At 41.5% G+C, this 27954-nt stretch overlaps 2 protein-coding genes across 4 annotated transcripts; both read left to right on the forward strand.

Moving 5' to 3' along the window:
* Nucleotides 1-399: 399 nt before the first annotated feature.
* CFI (complement factor I) lies at nt 400-15627 on the forward strand. 3 transcript variants are annotated; one of them, XM_040597725.1, is made up of 12 exons: nt 400-506; nt 2088-2406; nt 3707-3851; nt 5002-5180; nt 6156-6266; nt 7835-7964; nt 9119-9159; nt 10098-10201; nt 10840-10955; nt 11708-11982; nt 13113-13214; nt 15173-15627. In XM_040597725.1, the coding sequence occupies exons 1-12, from the start codon at nt 456-458 to the stop codon at nt 15388-15390; spliced, it is 1791 nt and encodes a 596-aa protein (XP_040453659.1). In that variant the 5' UTR covers nt 400-455; the 3' UTR covers nt 15391-15627. The 3 variants fall into 3 exon arrangements, with proteins under 3 accessions (XP_040453659.1, XP_040453669.1, XP_040453676.1); XM_040597735.1 differs by having other exon boundaries at nt 7835-7951; nt 9121-9159; XM_040597742.1 differs by lacking the exon at nt 9119-9159 and having other exon boundaries at nt 7835-7951.
* A 2949-nt stretch (nt 15628-18576) lies between these two features.
* Nucleotides 18577-24231, forward strand: PLA2G12A (phospholipase A2 group XIIA). Its single transcript, XM_040597780.1, has 4 exons — nt 18577-18879; nt 20191-20267; nt 21416-21581; nt 22654-24231. Exons 1-4 carry the CDS (start codon nt 18660-18662, stop codon nt 22770-22772), a joined length of 582 nt encoding a protein of 193 aa, XP_040453714.1. The 5' UTR covers nt 18577-18659; the 3' UTR covers nt 22773-24231.
* Nucleotides 24232-27954: the final 3723 nt, after the last annotated feature.

Below are 27954 nucleotides of genomic sequence, written 5' to 3' on the forward strand. Positions count from 1 at the left end.
CCTGCGCTGCATCGGGGGGTGTCATGGACGCGCTGTGGGTGCGAGTGTTTCTCTCCCCCCCCCATATAGGAAGACATAAATATCCCGTTATATAAAACACATGTATCTTTTACAATAATCTGGCAAAGATAAATGCCCGCGACCCGGAGAGCCAGCGTGATGATTCCTGTCTCCTCGGAAAAGAAAGGAAATGCGCATCTTTAGTAACTGCTTCCTTTAATCATTTAAGGCTTTCCTTTTGTTGTCTCATCTTGGGCTTAACAATAAAACCAGTTAAACTGAGGCGGGATCCTTTTACAGAGATCGGGCTGATCAGCTGAGGCTCCTGTACTTTATTTCTAAACATACTTCAAAAGACTACAAAAAGTTAAAAATTAAACACAAATCTAACAACTGACATTCAAAAGAATTGCAGCCAGATCAATTTTGTCTACACAGAGAGATAAAATTTCATCATGCGAATGGTCCCAGTTTTCTTGTCTCTCTTTTGTTTTTGCGGATCAGAGGTAAGAATTTGTTTTATTGTGGTAGCAGTATTTTTTTTTTTACATTAAAAAGCAGCTTATTGTTATAAAAGCAAAACTAGTTGATTTCTTCGTTTCCTTTCATAGTATTTGTGTTTCATACATCTGTTTTAGCCCAACTTGAATGTTTGAAGCTTGCTATTTCTCTTTCATGTGTTGATTCTATTTGGGGTGTACACAAACAGACTTCTCGAAAATATTTTAATCACGTTCCTGTCCTAAACCTAATTTGCAAGTGTGGTTGACCACAGAAAGGTGCAATTTTCCCTGCCCACTGTTTTTGAGAAATGAGGTTACAGTCTTCTAGTGTGGCACCATGGTCTGTCGTACTGCCTGAAGGTTTGCTGTGGAATCTTTTCTGGCAGAAGTGTCCCAGAAAGCCCATCTGGGCTGAGTGTTCAGCATGCCCTGAGTCTTTTAGCCAAATCCTCAGAGAAAATTTGGCACCTTTTGTTCCTATTCAGGAGAGACACCGATATAATATGGGAGTTATGCTAAGCCAGATCTGGCTCACAGTTTGGATTCTACTGACCTGAGAACAGCAGGAAGAATTTAGTAAGATTATACAAACGTTAAAAGGGGCTTTGTTGAATTAAATTCTGCCCCCAAAACATGCCCACTGACTTTACTATGGCCAGGATTTGTTCGTAAGAACTTCAAACTTCAGCTCTATTGATTCAGCTGACAAAGGTGATAAATCACATCTGAGGACTAATTTTTCTCTCCCATTTTTACGCAAAGTCCATCCATATGTATTTTTCCTGTTTCAACATTCTTCCTACCCATAGATCTCAGTAAGCAAAAGCATTTAGCCAGTAACAAAGTCACCAGAGAGCTGCACAAATGCAGGCGCAGAGTGACTCACGTAGAGGCAGTTGGATGGAAGGTCAGAATCTGTACTTGCAGTCCAAAGATGACCAACAACCACACTGCAAATCTACCGCTGTGCAAGATACACGAGAAGAGCTGATAAGGAAGGCTACTTAATTTTCAGATTTCTTTAAGATACTTGCTACTTCAGCAGTCACACGGTGGAACAGTCATTAATTTTAGATTTCTTTATTTGCTTCTGTGTAGTTCATAAATATTTACAAGTGATATTTAAACCTAAAACCAACTAAGGCAATAAAAAAAACTCAGACAAAACCAAGTTGCTATTTTTTTTATTTTTCTGGTATTTAAGTCGCCTTATATTTTGATTTGCTTACAATCCCATTGCTGTGGTGTATTATAAACCATTGGCTTAAAAAATGTTTATGATCTGCTGTGCACTCCAGCTATTTCAAGAGTGAAGAGTATAAGTTTGTGGGAGACCAGTAAGAGTGAAGATCACACAAGGTGAATGATCCAAAAAGAAAAAAAAAAGTTCAGAAAAACTGGAAAGATTAGGTGGCCAAAGACAAGGGAATAAACCCTACGAATGATATTTAGCACCTTTGTGCTTGTAGGATAAGAAAAAGCTTATGAATAAACACTTTGTTGAAGTTACTAAAGGGATCTGCAGAACTCTTGATGCAGGTCCTAGTCTTACTCCCTTCTTTTATTTTATTTTGTGCCTTGTAGAATGCGGCGTCTAATGCTGAAGAAAACCAGTTTCATCAGGTTGAGCCTGCCCAGCCAGCTAAGCAAGAGATGTACCTCATAGAAGAATGCTTAAGCAACCAATACACACACAAGTCCTGTGAGAAAGTTTTTTGTAACCCATGGGAACGATGTGTGGAGGGAAAATGCCTCTGTAAGCTTCCCTACCAGTGCCCAAAAAATGGCTCTTCAGTTTGTTCTACCAATGGAAAGTACTTCTATACTTACTGTCACCTAAAAAGCTATGAGTGTCAACATCCCAAAGCCAAGTTTCTGCACAAGGGAAAATGCATGCCTGAAGGTATCAACACCTCCTTTTCCAAAATATATCAGTCAGTCATTTGTGGCCAAGGAGACGCTTACAATTTACAGCTCAGAAAGTGTGTTAAATACATTTCCTTAGACTAGTAAGAACATGAAACAGAAAATGAAACTTGATTGAAAATGGGCAGTATTTGTTGATTCTCATAAAAATAAAGTGATTGACAGGCCCAGGTCACCCTGCTGCCGGTAGGTTGCTCAAATCATCAGGTAGAAAGAGAAGAAATAGACATGGGAAAGAGCTCAAAGGTTTCCAAGCAGAATGTTGAGTACGGTGGGAGGCACAGCAGGAGAGGGTATCTTTTGGAGAGGGACAGACCTCACAGGAGCAAGAGTCCAAGGAATGGAGTCAAGCTGCTGAGGTGTGTGTGGGAGTGCATGGGGAGAAGGTAAGCCATGTTCACCTCAGTCATCTAAACACTGGGTTTCATCAAAATAGAAAGCTATTGCCCTGCAAACCAGTGATGCTTTGTACACTGACAAGCTGGTGTTGTTCTCACCTGCTTTTTAGGCTACACCAGGCTGCTTTTTAGCTCAACTTCCACCTGAGTGCAAAGGATAAATGGCACCAGCTAACTAGGCATCTGGCCTCTTTTAGCAGTAGCAGTTGCTGTTGCTACCTGTCCTCCAGCCCACCTCCACTGAACGCAGCAGGAGGGGCAAGCCGAGCCCAGGGCTCTCCTGCCCAGACTGTCCCAGTGCCATCACTCCCCTTTCCCCACAGAAGCAGCAGCTCAGCACGTCACCTTCAGGGTGGCAAAATTCAGTTCTGCCTATTCCACTGAAAAGGCCTGGAGAGCTGCTGTACGTTCCTGGTGCACTGTCTATACGGCTTCACGAAGTTAGCTCAGGACCTTAGTTCTACGGCAAACAGAGGAGGTTCTGCTACACAGGTAACACAAGTAGGATCTGGCCATCCCACTTGAAGTGTTACTGATTGGTTATCAAAAGTCCTCTATGAAAGTCATTATACTAAGGATGCAACCTTTCCTCGGTAGACCTCCAGGTACTCTCACAGGGTAGGAACCATTACCCTTATTTGTCTTTAAACTGGTATATTTCGAAAAAGTGGCAGGCTCAAAGCCACAAAGTCAGTCCTCAGAAAAAACAGGAATAGTACCTAAAGCATCTTGATTCCCAATCTCCTGTTCTTTCTATATGGACTTTGGCTGCCAATATAAAATTAGTCCCGATTTCTTTCTGTGCTGTCTTGCCACTACATACATCTATATAATATAATTTTATTGAGGGATTTTTTTTAATTTCTCTTTTTGTTTTAGAAACATTTTCAGTCTCTGTGGACCATGGAAATTCAAGTTTGCTTCGGGTAAAACCTGTGAATCAAAAGAACGACTTTTTTGTATGTGATAGTGAGTGGACTATGAATGAAGCAAATGTGGCTTGCAAGCACCTTGGCTTTGATTTGTAAGTTTGGGGAATTTATGTCTGAATAACTGCAAGGTATCTGAAAAAGTAGCAATGTTTATCTAAGTGTCAGTCACAGTCAGCCAACAGTTAAGACAGAAAACTCATCAACAGTGTATCAGCTACAATAGTATGATACAGCTGCTTAAACTGACATCTGAGAGTCAAAGCCAAAACATAGATTTTTGTGTTCTCTTGCAGATTACAACTATACAAACCATAGTTGGTTTACTTTTAAAATAAAGCTGAAGACCAATGCAGAGGTTTTCTCTCAGGTCTGTGTAAGGCAAAATACATGGATGGACCATCCCCAGGTAGCTCTGAGCAATAACCTGTACGCAGAGGAATGTTTCTTACACTAGCTGACAACACAGCATAGCTCTGTTTTGCCACTTGCACCAGCCAGACCAACAAGAACCAGAACTTGTTTTTCTTCTTTACGCCTTGCCCCCAATGCCATTGCTTGCTTTGGCCCCAGGGATGGCTGAAGCCACACAGAGCTTGTTCTTTTTCCTGTGACCACACTGATGACCTGAATTGCACATTCAGCTCCTCATAAAAAATCAACTCTATATCCTGTACATAATAATAACAATTTTACACATATACATCTAATTTAACTTACAGGCCTGCCTCTCCAACCCTACCTGGAGAGTGAGCATGCTATTGCACTGCCCTAAATTATCCCCTCTAGGTGAGAAGCAAATATTTCCTAGTTCTGATCAGTCTCTCTTTAGATAGCAGAGAAGCATTTGTCCTGGGATGGAGTATTCAGCCCTGGAGTCCCATTGTAAGCCTCTAGTTACTCATTTACTTCATATTCCTTTAAGATAGGGGACACATACATTGTTAGGAGGAATCAACAGAGATAAAATTTATTAATCCCAGCCTTGCAGTGGCCTGAGCTTCCTCGGTCAGCATTGGTTTTGATGACATCAAGGATACTTGACCCCATGCAGGATGGTTTCAAAATTATAGCTCATCTGTGTCTGCAGACCCTAGATGCTTCCATAAGAAGTCTGCTCTTTTTCTTAGCCATGACCAAAATTCTTTAACACTGAGGAAAATCATATAAATTCTAAACAATAAAAACAGTGGACAATCCATTGTGAAATTATATAATGTGTTATTACTATTTGTATCTTCACAGAGGTGCTGAATATTACCAAGCCAATCCCAGCATCACAGAATCTGCCTTAAATTCACTGCACTGTCTGCAAATAACTTGCAGGGGCCTAGAGACAAGTCTTGCTGAATGTCACATAAAGATGAAATCAAGAGACAGTAATGAGGGATTTGTTAGCCTCCAGTGCCATGAAAATCTCAGAGGTTAGTAGTTTTTTATTTTTATATCTATTTGGAGTTCTTACATTTTACTTTTATTTTAAATAATTAGGACCTAGCTTGCTGAATTCTCAGCCACAGCAAACCTGCACTGAAACCCTTTGATTTTTTAAAATAATAATTTTGTAGGCTTTAAGACAATTGAAGGGTCTTGCATCAAGACAAATCTTGAGTTTGGAAAATCACTGTTGCTCTTGAAGTATTTTTACAGGTATTTCCAAGAAGTAAATGTATTTCACCCATGGTTCTGTTTGTTCCCCCATCCCTTCCCAAGGGTACCAAGGTATATGGTACCCCACAAGTCTTATCTCTCCAGGGTTAACTGGTGAGGAGACACCTACTCACTGCTTTGTCTGTGAGGGAGATTAATTAGGACACTAGTAGCATTCTAGCCAGACAAGCATTACTGTAGCAGAACTGCTCATGTTTCTGGGCAGTTTTGGTACTCCTCAGGTTTTTGTCAATATAAGAGGAATCAAATCCTCCTCTTGACTTCTAGCAGCTTCCTGTTCTTTGTAGTGGCTTCTTTGGCACTGATAAGCATCAGCCTGAGATGCTGCTAGTTAGGACAGCTATGAATCATCTCAGTTTTTTCTTATGCCACAAAATAGGAGTTCACAGACTCCTGACAACTTCCTTGTAGAGGGGGAACATCAATCATCTTAATCACTTGAATCATTTACAGTGGGTTTGAACTGATCATTTCTGGTTTAGTCGTTGTCTAGAAGAAATGAAGTTCCCTTTTGCCAGGCTACTGCAAGTTGGAGGAGGAAAATCCGGTCACATTTAATCTTGATGAGAAGGTGATTAAAACAATAAGGGATTCCTATTTACATTACTGGGGCCATACTGTTGATAGGTCAAACTGATAGGATAAAATGCACAAGCAGAATATTTCTGTAGGGGCAGTTGTGACCCTATAGGCATTTCCACGCTAACTTCACTTTCACTGTGCTGCAGTTTGTTCAAATGGTGAGTTTCATTGTGTCAACAAGAAGTGCATTCCTCTGAATAAAACCTGTGATGGAATCAATGACTGTGGAGACCTAAGTGACGAACTGTGCTGTAGAGGTAATTATTTCCTTTCTCAGCTGTTTCAAAATCATTTCAGCAGAAAATCACCCCCAAATAATTTTTACAGTCATGTAACAGCTGAAGTCTTTTTTCCGATAAGTCACTACAGTAAAGCAATCTAACCATAGTTTATGTATACGCAAGTGCAAAAAAAGTAGGCATAATATATTTTTTTGAGGCAGGCAAGTGATCTGTGAGAATCTGGATTTCCTCAGAGGATGAGGAAATATAATGAGATTATTTAGGAGACTGTTAAACATTGATACAAAAAAATAAGCTGTGTTAGAATGAAATGTATTTTTAGTTGGGAAAAATCAATAGTAATTAAACAAAGACACTGTTTTTCCAATGAACTGTCTTTAAACCAAAGTAAGATCTCTCTTAAATTTATTACTAATGCAAGATTATGCATAGAGTATCTGTGAACAGTTCCCATCACCTTGCTTGTTCATGAGCAGTCACTCTTTCAACATCTGCAATTACAGCTGTAACAATTTTTATTAGAAACAAGGAATGGATCTAGCATGACCTGAATGCAGGAGAATACTTTCAGAAGTTGAGTTTCAGGTGCCAAATGGTAATGTGGGTTACAAATCCCATCACTATCCCTAAATAACCTGAATTTTGTAGTTTTACAACTGTCAGTAAACTTAATCTAATAATCATAGAAATGCAGTCACAGCATTTTAGAAAAAGAAATAAATAGAGAACTGTGGCTTCATGTATTTAGAGGACATTTATTCAGATTCCACTTGACCAAACAGCTGAAAACTGGTTCCTGGAATCAAAAGACTTGTTTCAACTGAGTTCAGTGCTCTCTGCATCATACTTTTTTATCTGATATAAATCTGGATACTTTTAGAGAACTATCTTATTTTCTGTTAAAGACATATATCCTTAAATAGTAGATTCACATAAGATTATAAAGTAGCTCAAGAAACCCTGCCATAAGTTCAGGTACTGCTTTGCTTTTGAGAACAAAGTGATCACTAGAATTAAAAAGAAGGGAGTTCGCAGTAGAAGTTACAGTAACTTTTCATATATTCAGGAATTTTAGAAGAAAGACGTTATTAAATCTAGTATCTTCAAAATAGGAGTCTTGATTCCTAACCCTGCATTTAGGCATTTAGCTCAGTCAACCAAAAGCCAGCTTGGACTCTAATTTTGGGGGGGAAATTTGACCCAAGCACCATAAATTCCTCATTTGAAATGATCGATATTGCTGGCAAAACTGGAGGTCCTTCAGCTAAGGTTGAGCGTGGGCATGTGTCGTGGATGAAACTGATAAGGAGTGGTACCACTCCAGAAGCACAGTACTGAACTGGTAACTGGTAAGAGATCCACATCTCTATATCTTAAACTTGAAGACTGTGAAGTGAGGAGAGCCAAATATTTATTTAATTTTACACTTACAGAGCCTGCTTTTGTTACCTATTTATGAACAGCCAAGTTCCCCATAACAGGAATGCTATATTGTGTTTATATTTTAAAAAGCTCTCTAACTACGTGAAGTTGCTGAACCATATGATCCTGTGATTTACAGATTTAGTTCTCTTGTGTTACAGAGTGCAGAGACAACAGTTTCCACTGTCGGTCAAATATCTGTATTCCAAATAAGAATGTCTGTAACAAGGAAATTGACTGCCTCACAGGAGAGGATGAAGCTCGAATTCTCTGTGCAGGTTTGCTTCTGAAAGACGTTTTTTGTTTCATTCCTTTCATTATGCTCAGTTATAACTAGAGACTACACAATGCATATTATTACATTATTTAACAGATTAGCAAAACCAAAATGGATGCAAGTTTTAGTCTTCATGATGTTTTGTTATGCGCAGTAGGAAGAAAAGGTTATGTAATTTTCCTCCCTTCTAGAAAAGAATAGCAAGAAATATAAAGGAAGGAAGAAAGAGATAATGTTTCAGGAGGCTTAAGCCAGATTATGTCTTTTGCTTGCGTGACCATCTATCACACTGCTATCCCCAATTTGTGAAGAAAGCGTAGACAGAGCAGGCAGGAATATTTTCCTCACAGATGAAAAATTCAGCTAGCTTGTAAATATAATAATTCCTCTGTGATATTTCCCTCACTGTTGAAAAGACTTTGTTTTGTTTTGAAATTAGAACATTTTTCATTGCTCTGATAAGAGACAAAGTCTAAAGCCAAAAAGTAAACACTATTGGTAAGGGTAAACTGAACTCTAAATGTAAACATTACTGGCAGTAACATGAGAGCAGACCCAACCCTCCCTTGAGGAACTGAGTTCAATGGGCATTTTGTTTGAATAAAAGCTGACAAACCAGATTCAGGAAACATCCAATTTACCTCTCATGTTGAATACCCTCCCTTACCCTGTTAAAGGAGGCACACAGTATACAACAGCATCACCTAAATTGGAAAAAAAAAATTAATAATCCTGTTACCTAATGATCCTTTGGGCTTTAGAAAGTGCCAACAGGTTGATGGGGCAGCAGGAAGAATTTCTGCCGTTTCCTTCTGGAGGAGAATGGGATTACCACTTTAGAGATCGAAAACCAACAAAACAAAAAGGCCGTCTCTCGGGGTTTCTTTGCAGGAGGGCTCCCTATGCCTGGAAAGCAGGGCGGATGTCATCTTGTAACGAATGGGTATCTGCTGGAAATAGGTCATTTGTAGGCTGAGGCAGCCAAACAGTGCCTAGTAGGAGAGGAAACAGCAGGCATCAGATGGAGAGAGTCTTGCTGTCCATGTGAAATGGTGTGCCCTTATGTATTTCAAATGTGTACCACAATTTTGGCACACACACTTATATTCAAGCAGCAGAAGACATTTAAACATTTATCAATATTTTTAGTATTTTATTATTCTACTACAGGCAAAGACAAAGGTGCTGAAAATCACAGTATGGATGAAGGTAAGTGTAACTAATCCTCCAAAAACAGCAACATACAGCTGCTTAGGGCTACAAAGATGATGAGGGGACTGGAGCATCTCCCTTGTGAGGAAAGGCTGAGGGAGCTGGGCCTGTGTAGCCAAGGGAAGACTGAGAGGGGATCTTGTCAATGCATACAAATCTTAAGGGCGAGTGTCGAGAGGATGGGGCCAGGCTCCTTTCAGCGGCGCCCACTGACAGGAGAAGGGGCAATGTGCACAAAGTGAAACACAGGAGGTTCCACCTGAATATGAGGAAGAACATCTTTACCTTGAGGGTGACAGAGCACTGGGACAGGCTGCCCAGAGAGGTAGTGGAGTCTCCTTCTCTGGAGACATTCAAACCCCACCTGGACGCGATTCTGTGCAACCTGCTCTAGGAGAACCTGCTTTAGCAGGGGGTTGGACTAGATGATCTCCAGAGGTCCCTTCCAGCCCCAACCATTCTGTCATTCTGTGATACTCTCTTATTAGTGGCTTTCCAGCTACCAGCCAGCTGGCGGGATCCAGAACTCAGATGTTTGGACTTTGTGATTTAGTAATATACACTCTGGGGCTTACTATTTTTCTTGCTTTCCACTAATTTCAAGAATGCCGTAACAATTCATCCTGGCTGAGGATCCACATCTGCATGTTTTAGCAACTGGTGGAGGTAAATGCTCAGGAAATCTGGGGGAACTGATTTAAAATTATTTGCCTGAATGCAAGCAGAAGTGGAAAATGGAGAGAAGTAATGTGATGCTAAGACACAAGCAATTTTTAAAGCAAAAGCAGATGCCAAAATTTTTGGTCTTTGCTTTCCTGCTACTTCAGCTGTGGCATATTCACAGCACTCAAATTTTCAAGATAAAGATAAACCTGCCTCCAGATAAAGAGAATGGATGCCTGAGTTCTGAGACACATTTTTCCTTTATGTTAAAGAAAGAAAAATGATAAAGACACTTCTTCCCCAAGTACACTGCGGTCTTACAAACTATACATCATCTCGACGGAAAAGAATCATAGGTGGAAAGACTGCAAGAAAGGTAAAAAATACTAACCTTACCACATATGAGTCCATTCAGCATCAATGTGAATGGGTAATTTTGTCCTTCTGTTAAAATATACAGAAATAACAAAATCAGCTACAACGCTAATTTCAGGTTTTGCAGCAGTAGTGGCATTACACTGAATGAAAGTAAAGAGAAACACAGTTTATAAAGTAAAATATGGAGTTACAAAATTAAGACATTACAGTACAAGTACACATTGGAAATGATTCAGCAAAATACCTAATACTATAGCTAGTACTAACAGTTCTGACAAAATGGAATTTAAATTTGTGCATTTGAAAGAGAATACAGTAAAAAATGCTATACTCAGTCCTACCAGGTTGGATTCTATATCTGTTTCTCTGGCTACAAAAGCTTTTCATGACAGAAAGCTGGAAGGAACAAGGCATCACATGAAGTCAGAATATTGAACAAAATTAATGTGTTTTAGAATATATATCCTTTAAATTAGATGGAGCCCAATTCACAATTTCTGGAATGCAGATTTTTTATTTACAATCAGATATGGTCAGGGAGATGAGGTGATACCAAGAAGTGTGTTTTCCTTCATGCACTAAAAATAGTACAATTATTATGATTTCACATTATTTGGATGTTTGTTGTTTGAACAGGGTGAATTCCCTTGGCAAGTGGCAATTAAAGAAACCGGCAGTGAAGGTGCAACAGTGTACTGTGGAGGCATTTATATTGGTGGCTGTTGGATTCTGACTGCTGCGCACTGCGTCAGGTAAAAACAACAAACTGGGAACTTACTTCCTTCTTGCAATGCAGAAAGATGATTTGGATATTATTGCCCTTCTCAGCTACCTCTTTGCTAATTGCTATTTGCCTATGGAATAAAACAATTTAAAACACTTACTCAGCCACATTGATGGGGAAGATTCAGAGAAAGCACATTTTGGCAGTGAATAGAAAGATGAAAAAGTAACGACGAGTTTGAAGAGACATGGCATTCTTCAGTCAGATAGTAGGCAGGCAGGAAAGATTCACTGTAACCACTTTGCCTGAAAGGGAGATCCAAGGGACTGGCTTCCTCCTCTTTTCCCCATCTCCACCTGAGGGAAGTCCAGAATCTGTCCTCTGACAATGTCACATATTCCCCAGAACAAGCAAGAGCAGACAGGCAATATTTGCCACTCCTAGCATCCCACCCACATCTGCTCACTCTTCTTTCACCTGAGATCAGAGAAGCATAAATGCCCGTTTTCTCCATGTCACAGCACTAAACACAGAGGCTGGCCTTTAATATTTTTTTCTGTATTAGTTGCAGTACTTAGCAGTAAGTGTCAGCTGCCTTGCATTTGCTACGCTTCAGAAAAACCTGAACGTCAAGTCCAGAAAGAAACTATATGTATACAATATGATTTTTTTATTCTAGAGAAACTTTGATAGAATGCAAAGGTTTACAGCTAGTTGAAATGTACAGTGCTTGTGTTAAGTATCAAAACATATTTTATTTTACTGTTTTTTTTTTTCTAGAGCAAATCGAGTTCATCTATACCGTATCTGGATTGGACTATTGGATACAATAATGTATGACAAAGAGACAAACACTTTAAGACTAAACCAAGTGATAATCCATGAAAAATATAACGCATCAACTTATGAAAATGACATTGCTCTGCTGGAGCTGAAAGGTTTTGGGAAAGGAAGATGCTCCCTGGAAAACATCATACCTGCCTGTATCCCCTGGTCAGAGTATATGTTCAAGACTGGTGACACATGCAAGGTTTCTGGATGGGGACTAGAGAAAGGTATTTGCTTTAGTGCTTACTACAGGAATATCTTTGTGTATAAACCAGTGTTTTCCAGTTGCAGTGAGCTTTTGTTTTGAAAAGGCTGAAGAGTAGTTGTGCACAAAGCACTCAGTACAGAAAACATAGTCTGTGGTTTGGCATTCGGCTGTCCTGTTGGTTCTTTTTTCTGTACTGCTTCCTCTGCTGTTTCAGCCACTTTGTAAATTGATCTGGAGGACACCCCTGGTTGAAAACTACCCTGATAATAAGAAACGTTCCTTTTGCCAATCTAAGATGTATATTAGCTGTGGAGACCCAATAGCAATATTTAACAGGTGGCAGTTAGTAGCTCACGGTGGCCCATAGCCGCAGCCCATCCACTGCCCCCTGCCCAAGAGGATCTGAGCTGCAGCCAACAGTTACAAAACTTGGCAGATCTTGTCTCAGCCGTGTTTGCGTTCAGCTCAGAGAAGGTTGCACAGAGACAGAGAAGCTAAATGTAATCAAGCTTTCAAAGATTTGGAAAGCGTTTGTTTTGTATCACAGTGATTATAGCTTGGCGTTGGAGCTACCGCGTGCTGCTTGTGAGGGTTCTCCTGTCCATACTCAGTAGCAGTCCATAAAGTAAATGCAAAGTTGGGAATTACTAGCAAAGTTGGGAATTACTAGCAAACGGACAGAGTGTGAAACAGAGAACCTCCTTAAACTTGTGAATACATAGTTCATCTGTATCTGCAATATTTGGTCCACTCATCCCCAAAAGACATTAGAAAAAAGGTAACAAGGATGATCAGAGCCACATCTCAGTGTCATAGAAAACAATATACCAGTTTCCCAGTGTCTGAAAACCTTGATATGGAAAACACAGGAAAAAACTGAGGAAGACAAGGAAAGGGTGAAAATGATACAAAATGAAAGTACCGTATTTAACACTCCAATTAAACCACTCTGCTTTTATTCTGAAATATATGGCCTATGTACTGCAATTCATATGGGGTGTTAGTAGCAGTTCAAGGTATCTGGTTTATAATATTGAAGATTATATTCTGTAGATAAGCCAATATATAACTTTCAATTTATGATATTTAAAGTGTCTGTCATGTGCTTAGCATTTTTAATTTAGAAAAGTTTATTCTTTTCTTTTCTAGGTTATACCAAACAATATGTCCTCAAGTGGGGCAATGTTAATTTATTTCAGAATTGTTCTGAATTGTATCCAGGACGATTTTTTAAACGAATGGCATGTGCAGGCAAGCATTAATTTTCTTACTATAATTTCTCTATCATCAAACCCACTGCTTATAAGGTCAGACATACTGGCTGGAAATCTTTTAGACTTGGGAAAGACAATAAACCGATTGCCACAGTATCACCATTAGCAAAATGCTAGCCATTGGAGCGTATCCACCTTTATACATCTATTATAAACAGAATTAAGTTGACAGTATGCCAAGTTTCTATGATTATGTGGGCAAATTTCAGCATGCAATCCGAGTTATGTTTTCTAAATACACAAACACTTTACAGCCCACTGAACTTCCTACCTTGACTATATTTGATTCTGATTCAGCAATATATTTAAGCAAATGCCTGTCTTAGAGCCCATTAGTAGTCCCATTGACTAGAACGTGACTGTTCATCTGCTTAGACATTTGCTACTACCACACAGCACCCCAGGAAAAACATGATTAACTTTTCAAACTAAGATTAGTCTGGCCAGGAAACTAGTTGTCACTCCTAGCACTAAAATAAGGATCGTGAATACACATTTTTTGCTTCTCAAGTAATGAAAGGTATTGCCAAATACATGACTAAAAGAGCAATGGGTATTCACCTTACAGGCAGATAGTTTCAACTGTTCTTTAAAACAAAAAGCAAAGGCAATGTTTAAACAAACTACTTAACAAAAAAAGCCAACACCAAACAAACAAATCTACAAGCCGACTGATTTGTGATAAATTCAGCATGACTTTTGTAAGATATTGGGTTTGTCTACTGTGCAAGTTCCATAATTAAACTCCTTGACCTTCAATGCATTTTAAGTGATCACACTTTATGAGGAAGGAACAAAGACAGCATCACATGGGACAACATCAGAAAAGGGGTATCTGGGGCCAGCTTTCCTTCCCTGATGCAAATACAAACTTCCAAATTAGGAGCTAGTATCCACAGGAGTTTGTTATACAAGCAAATATTAATTAAACTGAGTAAAGGCAATAAAATCTTGTTTTATAGGATTAGTAATTCCAACTCTGAGAAGTTCACAAAACTATCGGTAATGTAGCAATTCAAGAAAGAGGTTACATTTTTAAAAACATGGAGACTCATGCTTAGTATGGGTTCCTTCATACTGCATCAAACAACCAAGCAGAAAATTGTAGTAAGGGTGTTAGAAATTAATAAACTTTTATGAGTATATAGGACAAAACATAATTCATACTCTAGCTCTGCAGCAGTGTTTCTATCACATCCTTCACTCAGTTCATTTTTTCATGAGCATAATATGGCAGACAAGTAGTTCCATAAGCACTGAAACTTATAGAGAGCACTGAATCCTACATACTTGTGCCTGTGGTGTTGCGAAAGGTCCACACTGTGACCAAGACCTTGCAGCAAGGACACTTACAGACAGTTGCTCTCCCTCCCATCCCAGCATTCACATGCTCTCTTTTTGGTACTTGCCCACCTCTTTTCATAAAGCTGGTAGAGAAAATAATTTTGAGGCCTCTGCCTCTGTACAGATGAAACCGGACAATGAATTACTGGGTAGAAAGGACACCAAAGGCAGACACATAGGCATACTCATATTATGATAGCTTCGTTTCCAGAGGAATCAGTCTACAAATCTTTTTACCATTTTTCCTTCTGCTTTTGTTCACTTTTTATGAACTACTTCTAATGCTATAATAGGCAATATGGATGAATTCTTCTCTATTGCACAGGGTAAAACAAGACTCACATCACTGACTTCAAAGCAAATGAGGAGATTTCTGGCCAGGCACAAATGTAAAGAGAGCCCCTGCACTTAAAAATAAATGGGAAGTAACAGACCAAAGAGATTAGGAACCTCCTTTAGTGCTGACCATTTTGCAAACCTATGTCAATAAGTGGCATGGACCTGCAAAACCTCCTGAAGCTCCGTTTTGCGTGCCGAATCATGTTTTGTATATGAACTTATTTTTGCTTTTTATTTCCTCTTTTGCTTCAGGTACTTACGATGGCTCCACAGACAGCTGCAAAGGTGATTCAGGAGGACCTCTGGTCTGTTTTGATGCAGCAAATGTGGCATATGTCTGGGGTATTGTGAGTTGGGGTGAAAACTGTGGGGAGGCTGGTCACCCTGGAGTGTATACAAAAGTTGCCAGCTATTACGATTGGATTAGCCATCATGTGACAAGGAGTCTCATTTCCCGGTATAATGTGTGAAGCTTGGAAAATTAAATACTTCCTTCTTATCATGCATGCAAAAATGAACACCCATCCTTTTTTACAATCAGCAGTTGTGTAACTCAGCAACAATCAGTACAAATCTTTGCAGAATATTTTGAAAATTCTTATCACTCTATGAATACCACAATTTTGCAGAAGTCCGTAGGAAGATAATTGTACAGTCATTTAAGCCCACAGCAAAAAATCTCTAATAAAAGCAGTGACATTAAAATATTTTCTTCTTGATGTTTCTTTTTTCCCCCATATTTCACATTGCATTCCAATTGCGGTTGCTTATTTACTGAAAACGGACAACCGTAGTGAAAGCAGTGGTTGGAAAATGACTGCACTGGCAATACGTGAACTTCACAGAAAGGACAGCAACCAGAGTACCTCAAAGAACTTCCATCATCTCAGTGTCTAGGTCACTAGAAACCCTCAGGTCACTGCCTCTCGCTTGGCAGCTGATTCTTTAAGCTTACTGTGAAAGTAGACTTAAGACCATACGATCATGAGATTTGTTGTAATGCAACAACTCCCCAAATAATAACTCTGGTGGTAGTTTTTTCAGCTACAAACTCAGTTTTGATCTAGGTAATATACTTCATCTGATCATCTAGCATGGGGCAAATTTTATAGTTCTAAGTTTTATTAGCTTAACCACAGACAGTCACAAACAACAAAAGAGTTTTAAAACTTGAATCTTCAACTTAAATAAAAAGAATCTTTACTACCTTACATTCCTTGCGATTGCATTTATTTATTTATTTATGGTATCCAACAAACTCTTTATATCAAGTAGGGTTTTACCATGTGCCTATATATAGATATTATTTTTAAATATATATGTACACACACACACTTTATATAACAATATAAATATATAGATTTTTTATTTTTATGTATTATACATGTAGACTTAACTCTACAAAACCGTTACAAACCTAAAGTTAAAAATTAATACTCTCAGTCATAAAAAATTAGATCAAGCTTCCTACACCAATATACAGTAGCATGAAACACTAATGTCAACAAAGAACATTCAGGGTCTGATCCTGCAGTGTGCAGTCAGGGGGAGTTTCCCTACTGCCTTAACTGTCCAGAACTGGGCAACAACAAGGGGCCATCAACAAAACTGGAACCATTAAGCTGCTTTCACAAACCCTTATTGGGAAGTTCTGCCTATGTGATAATCAGAAAGCACAGCCCAAAGGACCTGTGTAAGCTACACATTAAATTTAGACAGCAGTAATGGTCCCGCTATAGGAAAACATCAGCCTATACATAATACATACATGTAATACATAATTTGGCAAGAGTTCTGCACAGAACGTGTGCACAAAAAAAATTTTAAAAGTAATAGAATTTGGTTTGTGGATCAGTACCCTTGACACAAAGCTGTCAAACAGCTTCAGGACCATATTGGTCAGTTCTATCAAACTGCTCAATGGTTTTAGAACATACTTCACTGTATTCTACTTTACAAATGTTTTTAATATGTATTTTGCTTTATTCCTCTTGATTAATTATCCTGCTGAATAAATGGCATATATTCACACAACATTGCTGTTGTGTTGGTGTTTTTTCTATAATTAACCAGTGTGCTTCAGACAACATTTTTACATTTTCATTGACTTTTCTTTATCTTCCAGTCTTGTAAAAAACCCACATCAGCATCAATTTGTCATGTAAAGACACTGCCAATCAGCAATAACTAAAGTAAGGGCATTAATTGTTTCTCTTACACTCCCCACCCCCGAACAAGGCTCGTTATTTAGGAAAACATTTAAGTATATCCCTACACAGGAATTATTCTGCTGAATCAGCGCCTTTGTAAAGTAATGGTAGGGAAAAGCTGGGCAGGCGTAGGAAGAGCTCCCTCTTTTGTTTGACTTGATTAACTTCTGTAAAGTTCTTTAGTTCTTTTCTGTTTCTTCAGTTAACTACAAAGAACTTAAAACGCTGCAGCTAAAAAGAAAAAAACAATAGAATATTTACCACGTATCTTTCTGCTCTGCCTGTTGCTCTGGAAGCATCTGGTTTCTTTCCCTGTCCTGTTCTTCTTCACAGTTAACGTTGTTCTGAGGAATCCCACACATCTTTAAATAGAGCTTTCGTTACAGAAATTAAAACAATTTCCAGATGGTTCCGCTCTAGCTCATCTGTGAAGCATCTAGAATATAAATATAAAATTAATAAAAAATTATAATTAAAGAAAAAAACCACATCAAACCAAACATGTTTAGGAAGCAAGTTCATTTCGGTCAGTTTTCTTTTCAGCACATCAAGACCGGACTTTTAACGTTGTAGTGGTTTAACCCCAGCCAGAAGGACACATATTTAACAGATAAACTTTAATTTCACCCTCGTTTACAACCTGGTCCTGCACATTGGATGATGTTACCTGAAGCTACATCACTCACACGTGTAAAGGTCACCGGACCAATTTCCTTCGCATTAACATCACCATAAAACTAGGTCAAAATTTTAACACTTCAAATACACATCCCCTTACTGCATATTTTTGGTTGGTTGGTTTTGTTGACGAGCGCTTTTCCCAACACGCCGCCGGGGTTTGCAGGTTGTGCTGGTACCAGCCCTGCTCCGCCTGCACCGGAGGGGCCCGGCCCGCCCGGGGCCACCCGCCCGCCCCCACTCCAGCCTCACAGCCGCTTTTCCAAACAAAGACGCCCAGGGGTCTCGCGTTACCGGATAGCGCCGGCACCCCCGGGCCCTGCTCAGCCGGCGCCGCCGCGCCACACGAGCCGGCAGCCGCAGCCGCTCTCCGGGGCGCACGCGGGCGGGCTTGGAAATAGCGCCCCACGGAGCACGGGGCACCGCGACCGGACGGAGGCGGCACCGGCCCGCCCGGTGGCACAGCCCGTGCTGCAACGGGGCAGGCGCCAGGCCGCCTCCCGCAGCGCCGCCGCTTGCCACCCGCGGGCGGGGGTACGGGCTGTGCGCGACCACCCCCCTCACCGCCACCACTAACCGCCACCCGCCGGCGGCCGCCCAGGAAAAGCCGTTTCGGCCCTGACTGACGACCCCGCCCCCTCGCACGACCCCGCCCCCTCGCACGACCCCGCCCCCTAGCACGACCCCGCCCCCCTCCTCTCCGGGCCGGGGCCGCGCTCCCTCAGGCGCGGCGGCTGCAGGCCCCTCCCTGCCGGGCGGGCGGGGGCGGTGCCCGTGCGGACGATGGCGGCGGCGGGCCGGGCCGGGCCCGTGGCGGAGGCTTAGCGGGCGCCGACGGGGCGCCGCTCGGCATGGCCCGCGCCCCGCTGCTGGTGCTGGTGCTGGTGCTGGCGGCCTGCGCCTGGCTGGGCCCGCGGCCGGCGCGCTGCCAGGAGGCGCCGCAGACCCCCGACTGGCGGATGACGCTGAAAACCATCCGCAACGGGGTGCACAAGATCGACGTGTACCTCAACGCGGCCCTCGACCTGCTGGGCGGCGAGGACGGCCTCTGCCAGTACAAGTGCGGCGACGGTGAGGCGGAGGCCGGGGCGCGGCGGAACTGGGCGGGCGGGACCCCCGCGGCGACCCTTGCCCTCCCGCCGGCCGCTCACTCCAGGCGGCCCGGCTCGGTGTGGCCCGGCTCGGTGTGGCCGACCGGGGCTGTGCGGGCTGGTGGCGGCGCTCCTGCCGCTCCCGAGCGCCGCTTCCAGGGGAACGGGGCGCAGTAGTAATAAGTAATAATAACCTCAGTAATAAGTTCTTGTACCCGCGTATGTATATGTATATGTATATGTATATGTATATGTATATGTATATGTATATGTATATGTATATTTATATGTATATTTATATTTATATGTATATGTATAACCTGCCCGGAGGTCTCTCCCCGGCCGCCCCCGTGCCCGGGCGCCAGGCGGGCGGTGCGGGCGGGGGGTTCACGCCTGTCCCGCCGGCGCTGAGGGGCGCCCCGCAGCGGGGTCCCACCGCCCGGGTGGGCGCCTCGGTCCGCCCCGGCCGCGTCGGGTGGGCCTGCCCCCCGCTGGGCTGCGCTGGGCTGTGTTGGGGGGGCTGGGGGGCTGGGGTGCGCGTTGGTTAAGCCAGGGGATGGGCTCGGTGGTGGCACCCTGAGGGGCTCCGCCGGCATAGCCGGTACACCGTGACGTTTCCTCACTGTACCAGAATATGCGCTTTGCAGATACGGTTTTTCTTTGTTACTTTTAATTTTGGCCTTAGTTTGTTTCCAATACCAAAACAAGGTGGAGGGTCACTTTTCAAATGAACCCCAGAACCTTCCTTAGCTTGGGATGCAGAACTCCCCATCTGGCTGCGCTAGCGAGTGCTCAGGGAGACACGGCTTTAGCAGTCTCTACCAATTTAAATTTTATTAACCTTATAGTTGTAGAAATAAAAAAGGTGTTTAATTCCAGTGTAAAAGGTTAAGCTAAAAAAATCAGCGCTACTGTTGTTTGCATACAAGGCATAGAAGTATTAATGAACTTCCTCTAAAGTACTCTTTAATGTAATCCTACATATTGTACACTTAACTGACACATCAATTGCAGTAACTCAAGCTCTTTTTTTTTTTTTTCACTTGGGAAGGTAACCTTAACAGTTACTTGCTCAGTTGTCTTGTCCCCCTTTTTTCTTAAAAAAAAAAAGTTTAGCACCCCTCAGCTGTGATTTGGTAAGGAATGTAGATATTCACAGATGCCTGAATATATGTTTAAGTTAAAAATAGAACTGTCTTAAGCCAAAAAAATGCCTGTGGTGAGTTTGAATAGATTTTTTTGCACATAATTTTAGTACTATATTTGAGACATGACAAATTACCTTTTTCAGGATCAAAGCCCTTTCCTCGCTACGGATATAAACCATCACCACCAAATGGTTGTGGATCCCCTCTATTTGGAGTTCAGGTAAGTATTTCCATTTTGGGGCTTGTTTTTGTTTCTTTCATACATCAGCTTTCTTCATTGTAGGGGTATTTTTCCCTCCCCCATTCTAAGGATGAGACAGCATCCATGTACAACGTCCCTGCTTTTATCAGCTCCAACACATGTATTGGTAGCAACATACGGAAAATGTATTGTAAACGAATATGACGTAACCATTTTCATCACTGACATAAAATATTATAGGGATAAAATGGAATGTTGATGATTAATTTGTAATTTTTTAAATGTTTGGTGTAGCATTTTGTTCTCACGCTCTTGAAAGCGTTGAATGACCCCAGCGGTTGCCCTGTGAGAGCAGAGGGTTTGGCTCTTGACTCTTGCTGTCCTTGCTGACACTAATCCATTTTCCTTAATGTTAGAAAGAAAACATAGGTTAGCTTATGTACTGAGGCTGGCTGGGATGGAGTTAAATTTCTTTATAACAGGCTGCATGGTGCAATCTATGTTTGGGATTCTGGGCTAAAACTGTGTTGATGGTTTCGGCTGAACAGTGATTGCACAGCTTTGGGTCTTTCTCTTTTTTCCCCACTCTGCCCATCCACTACTCCAGAGCATAGGCTGGGCAAGACATTGGGAGGGCACACAGCTGGGGCAGCTGACCTGAACTGGCCAGAGAGATATTCTGTACTATGTAGAGTCATGCTTGGCTACAAAAACTGGAGTAGTGGAAGGAGGGAGGCGGGTAGGGGGGTAGTGTATGTGCTTGGCTTCCAGGGTGGCTGTAGCTCAGAGACTGGCAGGGCATCCGGCTGCTTGTGGGATCTGGTTGAACGATTGCTTTTGCACTGCTTATTTTGGGGCATTTTTTTCATTTTTCATTCATCTGTTAACCAGTCTCTATCTTGACCAGAGGTTTTCTTGCTTTTGTTCTTCCTATTGTCTCTTCCATTTGGGGGGAGGGGGAAGCAACTCTGTGGGTGCTTGGGTGCTGGCTGAGGCAAAACCACCAGTTTACTAGAGGTGAACAAAAAAATACAGAGATAAGCGAATGACAGCTGCATTGATTGCATTAGCTTTTAATTTCTAACTGTTACAGTCTGTTCATAGGCTTTATCTTTCTTGGCTGAAATACTAATGGAGTCAGGGGCGGGGGGGGGATTTCTTTACAGTTTGACATTGGTATCCCTTCGATGACAAAGTGCTGCAATCACCACGACAGATGCTATGATACTTGTGGCAACAAAAAAAATGATTGTGATGAGCAGTTTCAGTCCTGCCTCTCCAAAATTTGCAGAGATGTGCAGAAAACACTTGGAATCTCAGAGAGTGTCCAGGGTAAGTGTGAAAAAGCCTTTCTTTTTTTTTCAATTTTAACCAAGCTTATTTGGCAAAGAATTTTTGTGCAGTGCAGTAATGCCGTATTTTCATAAACTGATGCCATTGCCTTGTGCCTCTGTCGTGCCACCCAGACACTTGTAGAGCAGAGCAATGACACAGTGTAGGAAAATGATGAGGGTTAAAACTAACCTTGAGGGGGGAAAAAATAATACCTCCCATTTAGGAGTATGAATATGGGAATACAACTTGATCAAAATGCTTCTATAGTTCTTGCATTTACTGTATTTACTGCAGTATGGTAGCGTAGCTGAATATTCAGTTCTGCTGGGTAATTTCTAAATGCCTACTATGTGTGATTGCTACTAAACTGTAGAAAATACTGAATTGTTTCCTTTTATGAAATAATCTATTGTAATATTACATTGTCATAGTGGAAGTAGTTAATGCTGTCCCTTAGTAAATAAATTTTAGGGGGTTTAGTAACAGACCATATGATAACTCCTTCTGTTTGTTGGCCTGCATCTGATGAATACATGTATATAACCACACTTTTTAACTTGGACAATATCACTTCTATGTAAGTAGTCCCACTGAGAGCAATAAGTTTTTAGAACAAGCCTGTATTTGAACGTCTCAGATTCATTTTACTGCAGATACGTCATTGCATTAGCATTTAGTGCCAGAACTAGTGAATCTCTGCAATTCTGTTGAGCTGCTGTTAAAATAGCAACCTCTGCATAAACTGGGATGCAAAAAGTGAGAGGGGCTTGTCCTGCCAGCTGAAACCAGGACACAGCTCTTCCATCTTTCCAAGGCTAAGTGTGATGTTTCTAACACTGATTTCATATGCAGTGAATGTTCTCGTTTGTTTTGTTTGGCACATAAAAAAAATCTTTTAACAACTTAAAATGATTCTGTATTGGTTCAGTCTTTCATTTGACAATCTATTTGCTATGCTTAGAGAAGATTGCTTCTTTTTTAGAATCATTCTCAGTTTGCCTGAGTAATTTCTGTTATTTTCATATTCCATTCAAAGAGTACTTTTAACTGAACTTCTCTTTGCTTGCAGCTTGTGAATCAGCTGTTCAGCTGTTGTTTGATGCAGTTATACATTTAGGATGTAAACCATATCTGGACAGCCAGCGAGCTGCATGTATGTGTCGTTACGAGGATAAAACAGATCTCTGAAAGAAGATTCTGAGATCTCATGGTGTAGAAGAAAGTCAAAAGACTCAGCTGGAACGAAGTGTTTGGTTACAAAGCTTTATGCTTTTCAGACAGTAATATATTAAACACTGACATTAATATACTGGTTTGAAAGTCACTGTGATATTCTTCCTCATGTAAAAAAATAAACAAGTCTTCCTTCTTTTCTATGTCCCTTTATGCCAGAAGCTTGAAAACTAAAATAAGTTTCCTTTGGTGTATGTCCACTCAGGGTATGCTATTGTAAAACACTAGTGCCATTTTAAAGTTTTTAAGAAAACTCCATAATGAGGAAATCGGAGGCACAGAAGACTAGTATTGACTTCTCAGATGATTCTTTAATATAGGTCAAATTTTATGTTTACTAGCAGTCAGTGCATCCAATAGATCCAACAGGAAAGAGCGTTTTGTGTGCGTTAATATGGCATCTTAAACAGTCTGTACTTTCATGCTTGTGGTAGAATTGCCTTCAGTTCTCTTTGATGTACGCTCCTGTGGGTTTGTTTTTAACAAAAACCAAACCAAATAAAAAAAAAAAAACAACCACAAAACAAAACAAACAAAAAACTCCAAACCGTCAGCAAGGGTATACATCTGCACTACTATTTCTACCTGGTTCTAAATCAATCTTACTTCTGCAGCACTTTCCAGATCAAATATGTCGATCCCCCTAAGGCCTGACCACTAAAATGAACAGTTTGCAACCTAAGGATATACTTTTGATTTGACAAAATGGTGGAATGTCATTGCTATGTTATTTTAAAAATTAATCAAATGTTTATTTTTTAAATAAAACATTTTGTGATGTGTATTATATGCTTAGAAAGGATATATTGTTCGAGATTATTGATTTATATTTGTCTTGTTGCACAACTTGGTTACTGTATTCATCTTTGCTTTTATTAGTCCATTCTGATGAAAACTAGAGGAAAGTTCCACGGTTGGGTCAGTATGCCCAACAAACCTTTTTATTTAAAATGCCCTCTGTGAGGCAGACAAATATCTGAGCCTGTATTTCAGTCATCTGTTCTGACTCTGACTTCTCTAGCTGAAACCACCTGATGTCTGAATTACTTGGCATTTGTTCTCTGTACTGATCTTTCACTGCTTGTCTCCAGTTATCAGTCCTCAGTTAATTTTTGCCTTAGGTCCTCTGTCATAAAGATTTTCATTTGCTCTCCTGCTGCCCTGATTCTGCCTTAGAAATCCACAGGAAGAGGGGACCGAAAATTAACATATTGCATATATGAACAGGGCATGGCAACCATGCTAAAAGCCTAAAATTTACTAGACTCGTGGACTATACTGTGATTTCTCTTCTGGAAGTACTTTTGTATGTTTTTTCTTTACCAGTTGTTTGTGGTATTTTTGTTCTTTACTAGAGCTTACTGTACATGACAGTGAATGTAAGTGCCTCATAGAATAAAGTTCCTGCTAAAGTCTTTGGCCATGTTGCATGATTTATTTTCATATTTGCAGACATGAAGTAGCACTGCAAGAGAAGTAGTATTATAGTTTTACAAAACTGTGCCTGAAGAACTTGTGGTTCCTCTAAATTTGGTGATGTTTATTTTCTGCCATAGAATTGAAACAACTCTGAATTACTGTGGAATTCCATGGTTGGAACCCTAAAAGGCTTTTAGCACCAAAGCAGGGAATGGTAATGGCATTGCTTGTTTAAAATAAAGTACCACAATGAATCCAGAACAATCAAATTCAAGTAGATAGCTGTTGAGTTCGGTGTAAACAAGCTTAAACTAGATGCTTGAATGAACACAGAAAATTTTCACTGTTGGAAGGAGCTGGGTTTTGTTCCCTTCTGTAATGACCTGTAATTATACCGCAGAGCCTTCCAGAGTTTCCTTCAAGCCATTTATAATACTAAAAAGAGCTCTAACACTGCTGGATAGCACTTTGATAGTTCTGTTTGCAAACCAGAGGAAGCATCTGACTTCTTCTAGGGAGCCTTTGCTTTGTGTAAGCTTTTCCTGTAGCAGAAATCGTTGATTATAGTTACCTGCAAACTATACAAAATGCATTTTACAGGCCACAGCCCCACAGTGAAGGCTAGCTATCATCCCCAGGATTAATCATACCATTATTGACTTAAGCTATTTATACATATATATATATATATGTAAAAAAAATACAATACTTGTCCTGGTTTTGGCTAGGACAGAGTAGCTGGTACAGTGCTGGGTTTGGGATTTAGGAGGAGAATAGTGTTGATAACACATGGATGTAGCTGTTGCTGAGCAGTGCCTACACCAGGTCAGGGACTTTCCAGGCTCTCACTGCCATGCCAGCGAGGAGGCTGGGGGAAGCACAAGAAGCTGGGAGGGGACACAGCCAGGACAGCTGACCCCAAATGGCCAAAGGGATATTCCATACCATATGGCATCATGCCCAACTGGCCAAAGGGATATTCATACCATATGGCATCATGCTCAACAGTAAAACTGGGGGGAGTTGGGCGGGGGCTGGTGGCCCACTGCTCAGGGACTGGCCGGGCATTGGAAAGCGGGTGATGAGCAACTGCATTCTGCATCATTTGTTTTGTATATTTTTCTATCATTACTTTGATTTCCCCTTCCTTTTCTGTCCTACTAAACCGCCTTTATTTTACCTTTTTTCTGATTCTCTCCCCTGTCCCAGTGGTGGGGGAGTGAGTGAATGGCTGAGTGGTGGTTAGCTGCCTGCTGGGTTAAACTGCAGCAATACTGCATGCAGCAGCTCTTGGCATTTGACTCAATACTGCACGCTTTTATGTACCCAGTAATGCTTTTCAAATATTGCAGTGATATTTTTTTTTTTTTTTCAGGTTAAAGTCCTAATACATTTACCTTCCTCAGGCTATTTTTCTTTTCTGGACGATCTGAGCAACAGCAGTGTGTCTACATTCAAACTTTCTCCTTCAAACTGCAGTTCTGATTACACCCATAGTGCTTTTTCCAAAAACACCCACTTATGGTGGAGCTACCGCAACAATCTGAAAGTGTTTCAAAACATCTACATCCATGCGTAACAAAACCTTTCATATATTAAAATCAGCTGGAAATGCACATCAAACGCTACCTTAGGCTTCATACGTGGTGATCAAGTTACTGGTGACTCATCTGAACGCAGTGAGTAAGCTCTTAGCCTCCTGCAAAAAGAAGTGTGATTGTCTTAACAGGTTCTAAGCAAACCGTTGGACTGAGGAACATGGCTGATACAAGCTCAAACTGCTGAACAGAAGAAGGCTTGTTACAGAGTTCTGGATTTACATTGTACAGCTCCTGCTTCACACAGGATTCTTGCTACCAGTGGGTTCAGGTGCAGCTCTAGTGTGAGCTGACAGATCTGGCATCTGCAGTTTGCAAAAAAATGAACCTGCTCGATAAGAGTCTAAATGTTTCACAGTGGTAGACATTACGCTCTTACAATAGTATCATGTTCTAACTGAAGTATACACAAAGACAATTTAAACAACAGCTTTGTCTTGATCTAGCTGCCTACTGACAGTCTGAGGATAACAGGTCCAAACAAGGGGAGGACAAGCAATAGTAATTAGAAGTATCCATAGCTCCTTTAACCAAAAGGGAGACATCTTGCGTAAAAGATTTAGTTATGCAAGAAACCTGTGTAAAAAAAGACCAAAGAGACTGGGTTAAAATACCTCAAATCCCACTCTAAATCCACCTCATTTTGTGCTTGTAGCAGCAATCTCTAAGAGTGTATTCACACCCGAGTTTATCCTAAAGCCTACCTACAAATGGGCCTGATAGGAAATTTAGATCCACCCATGGTACAAATCTGCAAAGCTCTCATACATAAGGATTTTTTTTGTCATTAGTTTTGGTTTCTTATGTTTCTCGTTTCTTATGCAACCAATCAGTGAACAGTAAGTGCCATTTAACGGAAAGGTTGGGAATATCATAGAATTGGAAGGGACCTTAAAGACCATCTAGTTCCAACCCCTCTGCCATGGGCAGGGACACCTTCCACTAGACCAGGTTGCTCAGAGCCCCATCCAGCCTGGCCCTGAACACTGCCAGGGATGGGGCATCCACAGCTGCTCTGGGCAGCCTGTTCCAGTGCCTCACCACTCTCACAGTGAAGAATTTTTTCCTTATATCTAATTTAAATTTACCCTCCTTCAGTTTAAAGCCATTTCCCTTTGTCCTATCACTACATGCCCTTGTAGAAAGTCCCTCTCCAGCTTTCTTGTAGGCCCTGTTTAGGTACTGGAAGGCTGCTGTAAGGTCCCCCCAGAGCCTTCTCTTCTCCAGGCTGAACAACCCCAACTCTCTCACAGCCGGTCTTCACAGGAGAGGTGTTGCAGCCCTCTGATCATCTTTATGGCCCTCCTCTGGATGCGCTCCAACATATCCATGTTCTTGCTACGTTGGGGGCCCCAGAGCTGAACGCAGAACTCCAGGTGGGGTCTCATGAGAGCCAAGCGGAGGGAGAATTGCCTCTCTCTACCTGCTGGCCACACTTCTTTTGATGCAGCTCTGGATATGTTTGGCTTTCTGGGCTGCAAGCACATACTGCTGGGTCACATTAGGCTTCTTGTCCACCAGTGCCCCCAAGCCCTTCTTGTCAGGGCTGCTCTCAATCCATGCTCTGCCCAGCCCGTTATTTGTGTTTGGGATTGCCCAGACCCACGTGCAGGACCTTGCACTTGCCCTGCAGCAGGCCACTATAACGTCACCTGTCCCTGCCCTGCCTTTAACCGTGACCCATAAGCTCTCAGTTTGGTTGGCTCTTCATCCCATCCCCAGACAGAGCTCCACACACTCCAGCTGGTCGTTGACATAGAGGGTGACACGTCCTCCTCATCTCCCCTGCCTGTCTTGTCTTTCCATTCCAACACTGCAGTCACAGAAGCCACCTCACCATGTCTCTGATGCCAACGAGATTGTAGCCCTGCAGGTGTGCGCAGGCAGGTAACTCTTCTTTATTCCCCACACTAGGTGCTGATGCTGGCTGAAATTCCTTTGTGCTGCTCCAGGTGCTCTCCTCCTGACCTGTGATACAAGCAGTAGTTGTTACAATGCCTTGGCACCCTCCTCACTCAGTACCTTGGTGCTCTCCTCACATCATCAAAGAGGACTGATGCAAGAGTAGAGCAAAGCTGCAAAAGCTACATCTGAACCTCTCAAGGGCTTATGTGTGGGTG

Source organism: Falco naumanni, chromosome 1, assembly GCF_017639655.2.
Source record: "Falco naumanni isolate bFalNau1 chromosome 1, bFalNau1.pat, whole genome shotgun sequence".
Taxonomy (NCBI): Eukaryota; Metazoa; Chordata; class Aves; order Falconiformes; family Falconidae; genus Falco; species Falco naumanni.

Coding starts and splice junctions, on each gene's coding strand:
- PLA2G12A (XM_040597780.1), top strand. CDS start 18,660: ATGGCCCGCGCCCCGCTGCTGGTGCTGGTGCTGGTGCTGGCGGCCTGC. Junction 18,880..20,190: donor CCAGTACAAGTGCGGCGACG/GTGAGGCGGAGG, acceptor TACCTTTTTCAG/GATCAAAGCCCTTTCCTCGC. Junction 21,582..22,653: donor AATCTCAGAGAGTGTCCAGG/GTAAGTGTGAAA, acceptor CTTTGCTTGCAG/CTTGTGAATCAGCTGTTCAG.
- CFI (XM_040597725.1), top strand. CDS start 456: ATGCGAATGGTCCCAGTTTTCTTGTCTCTCTTTTGTTTTTGCGGATCA. Junction 7,965..9,118: donor TGTGCAGGTTTGCTTCTGAA/AGACGTTTTTTG, acceptor TTATTCTACTAC/AGGCAAAGACAAAGGTGCTG. Junction 13,215..15,172: donor TAAACGAATGGCATGTGCAG/GCAAGCATTAAT, acceptor CTTTTGCTTCAG/GTACTTACGATGGCTCCACA.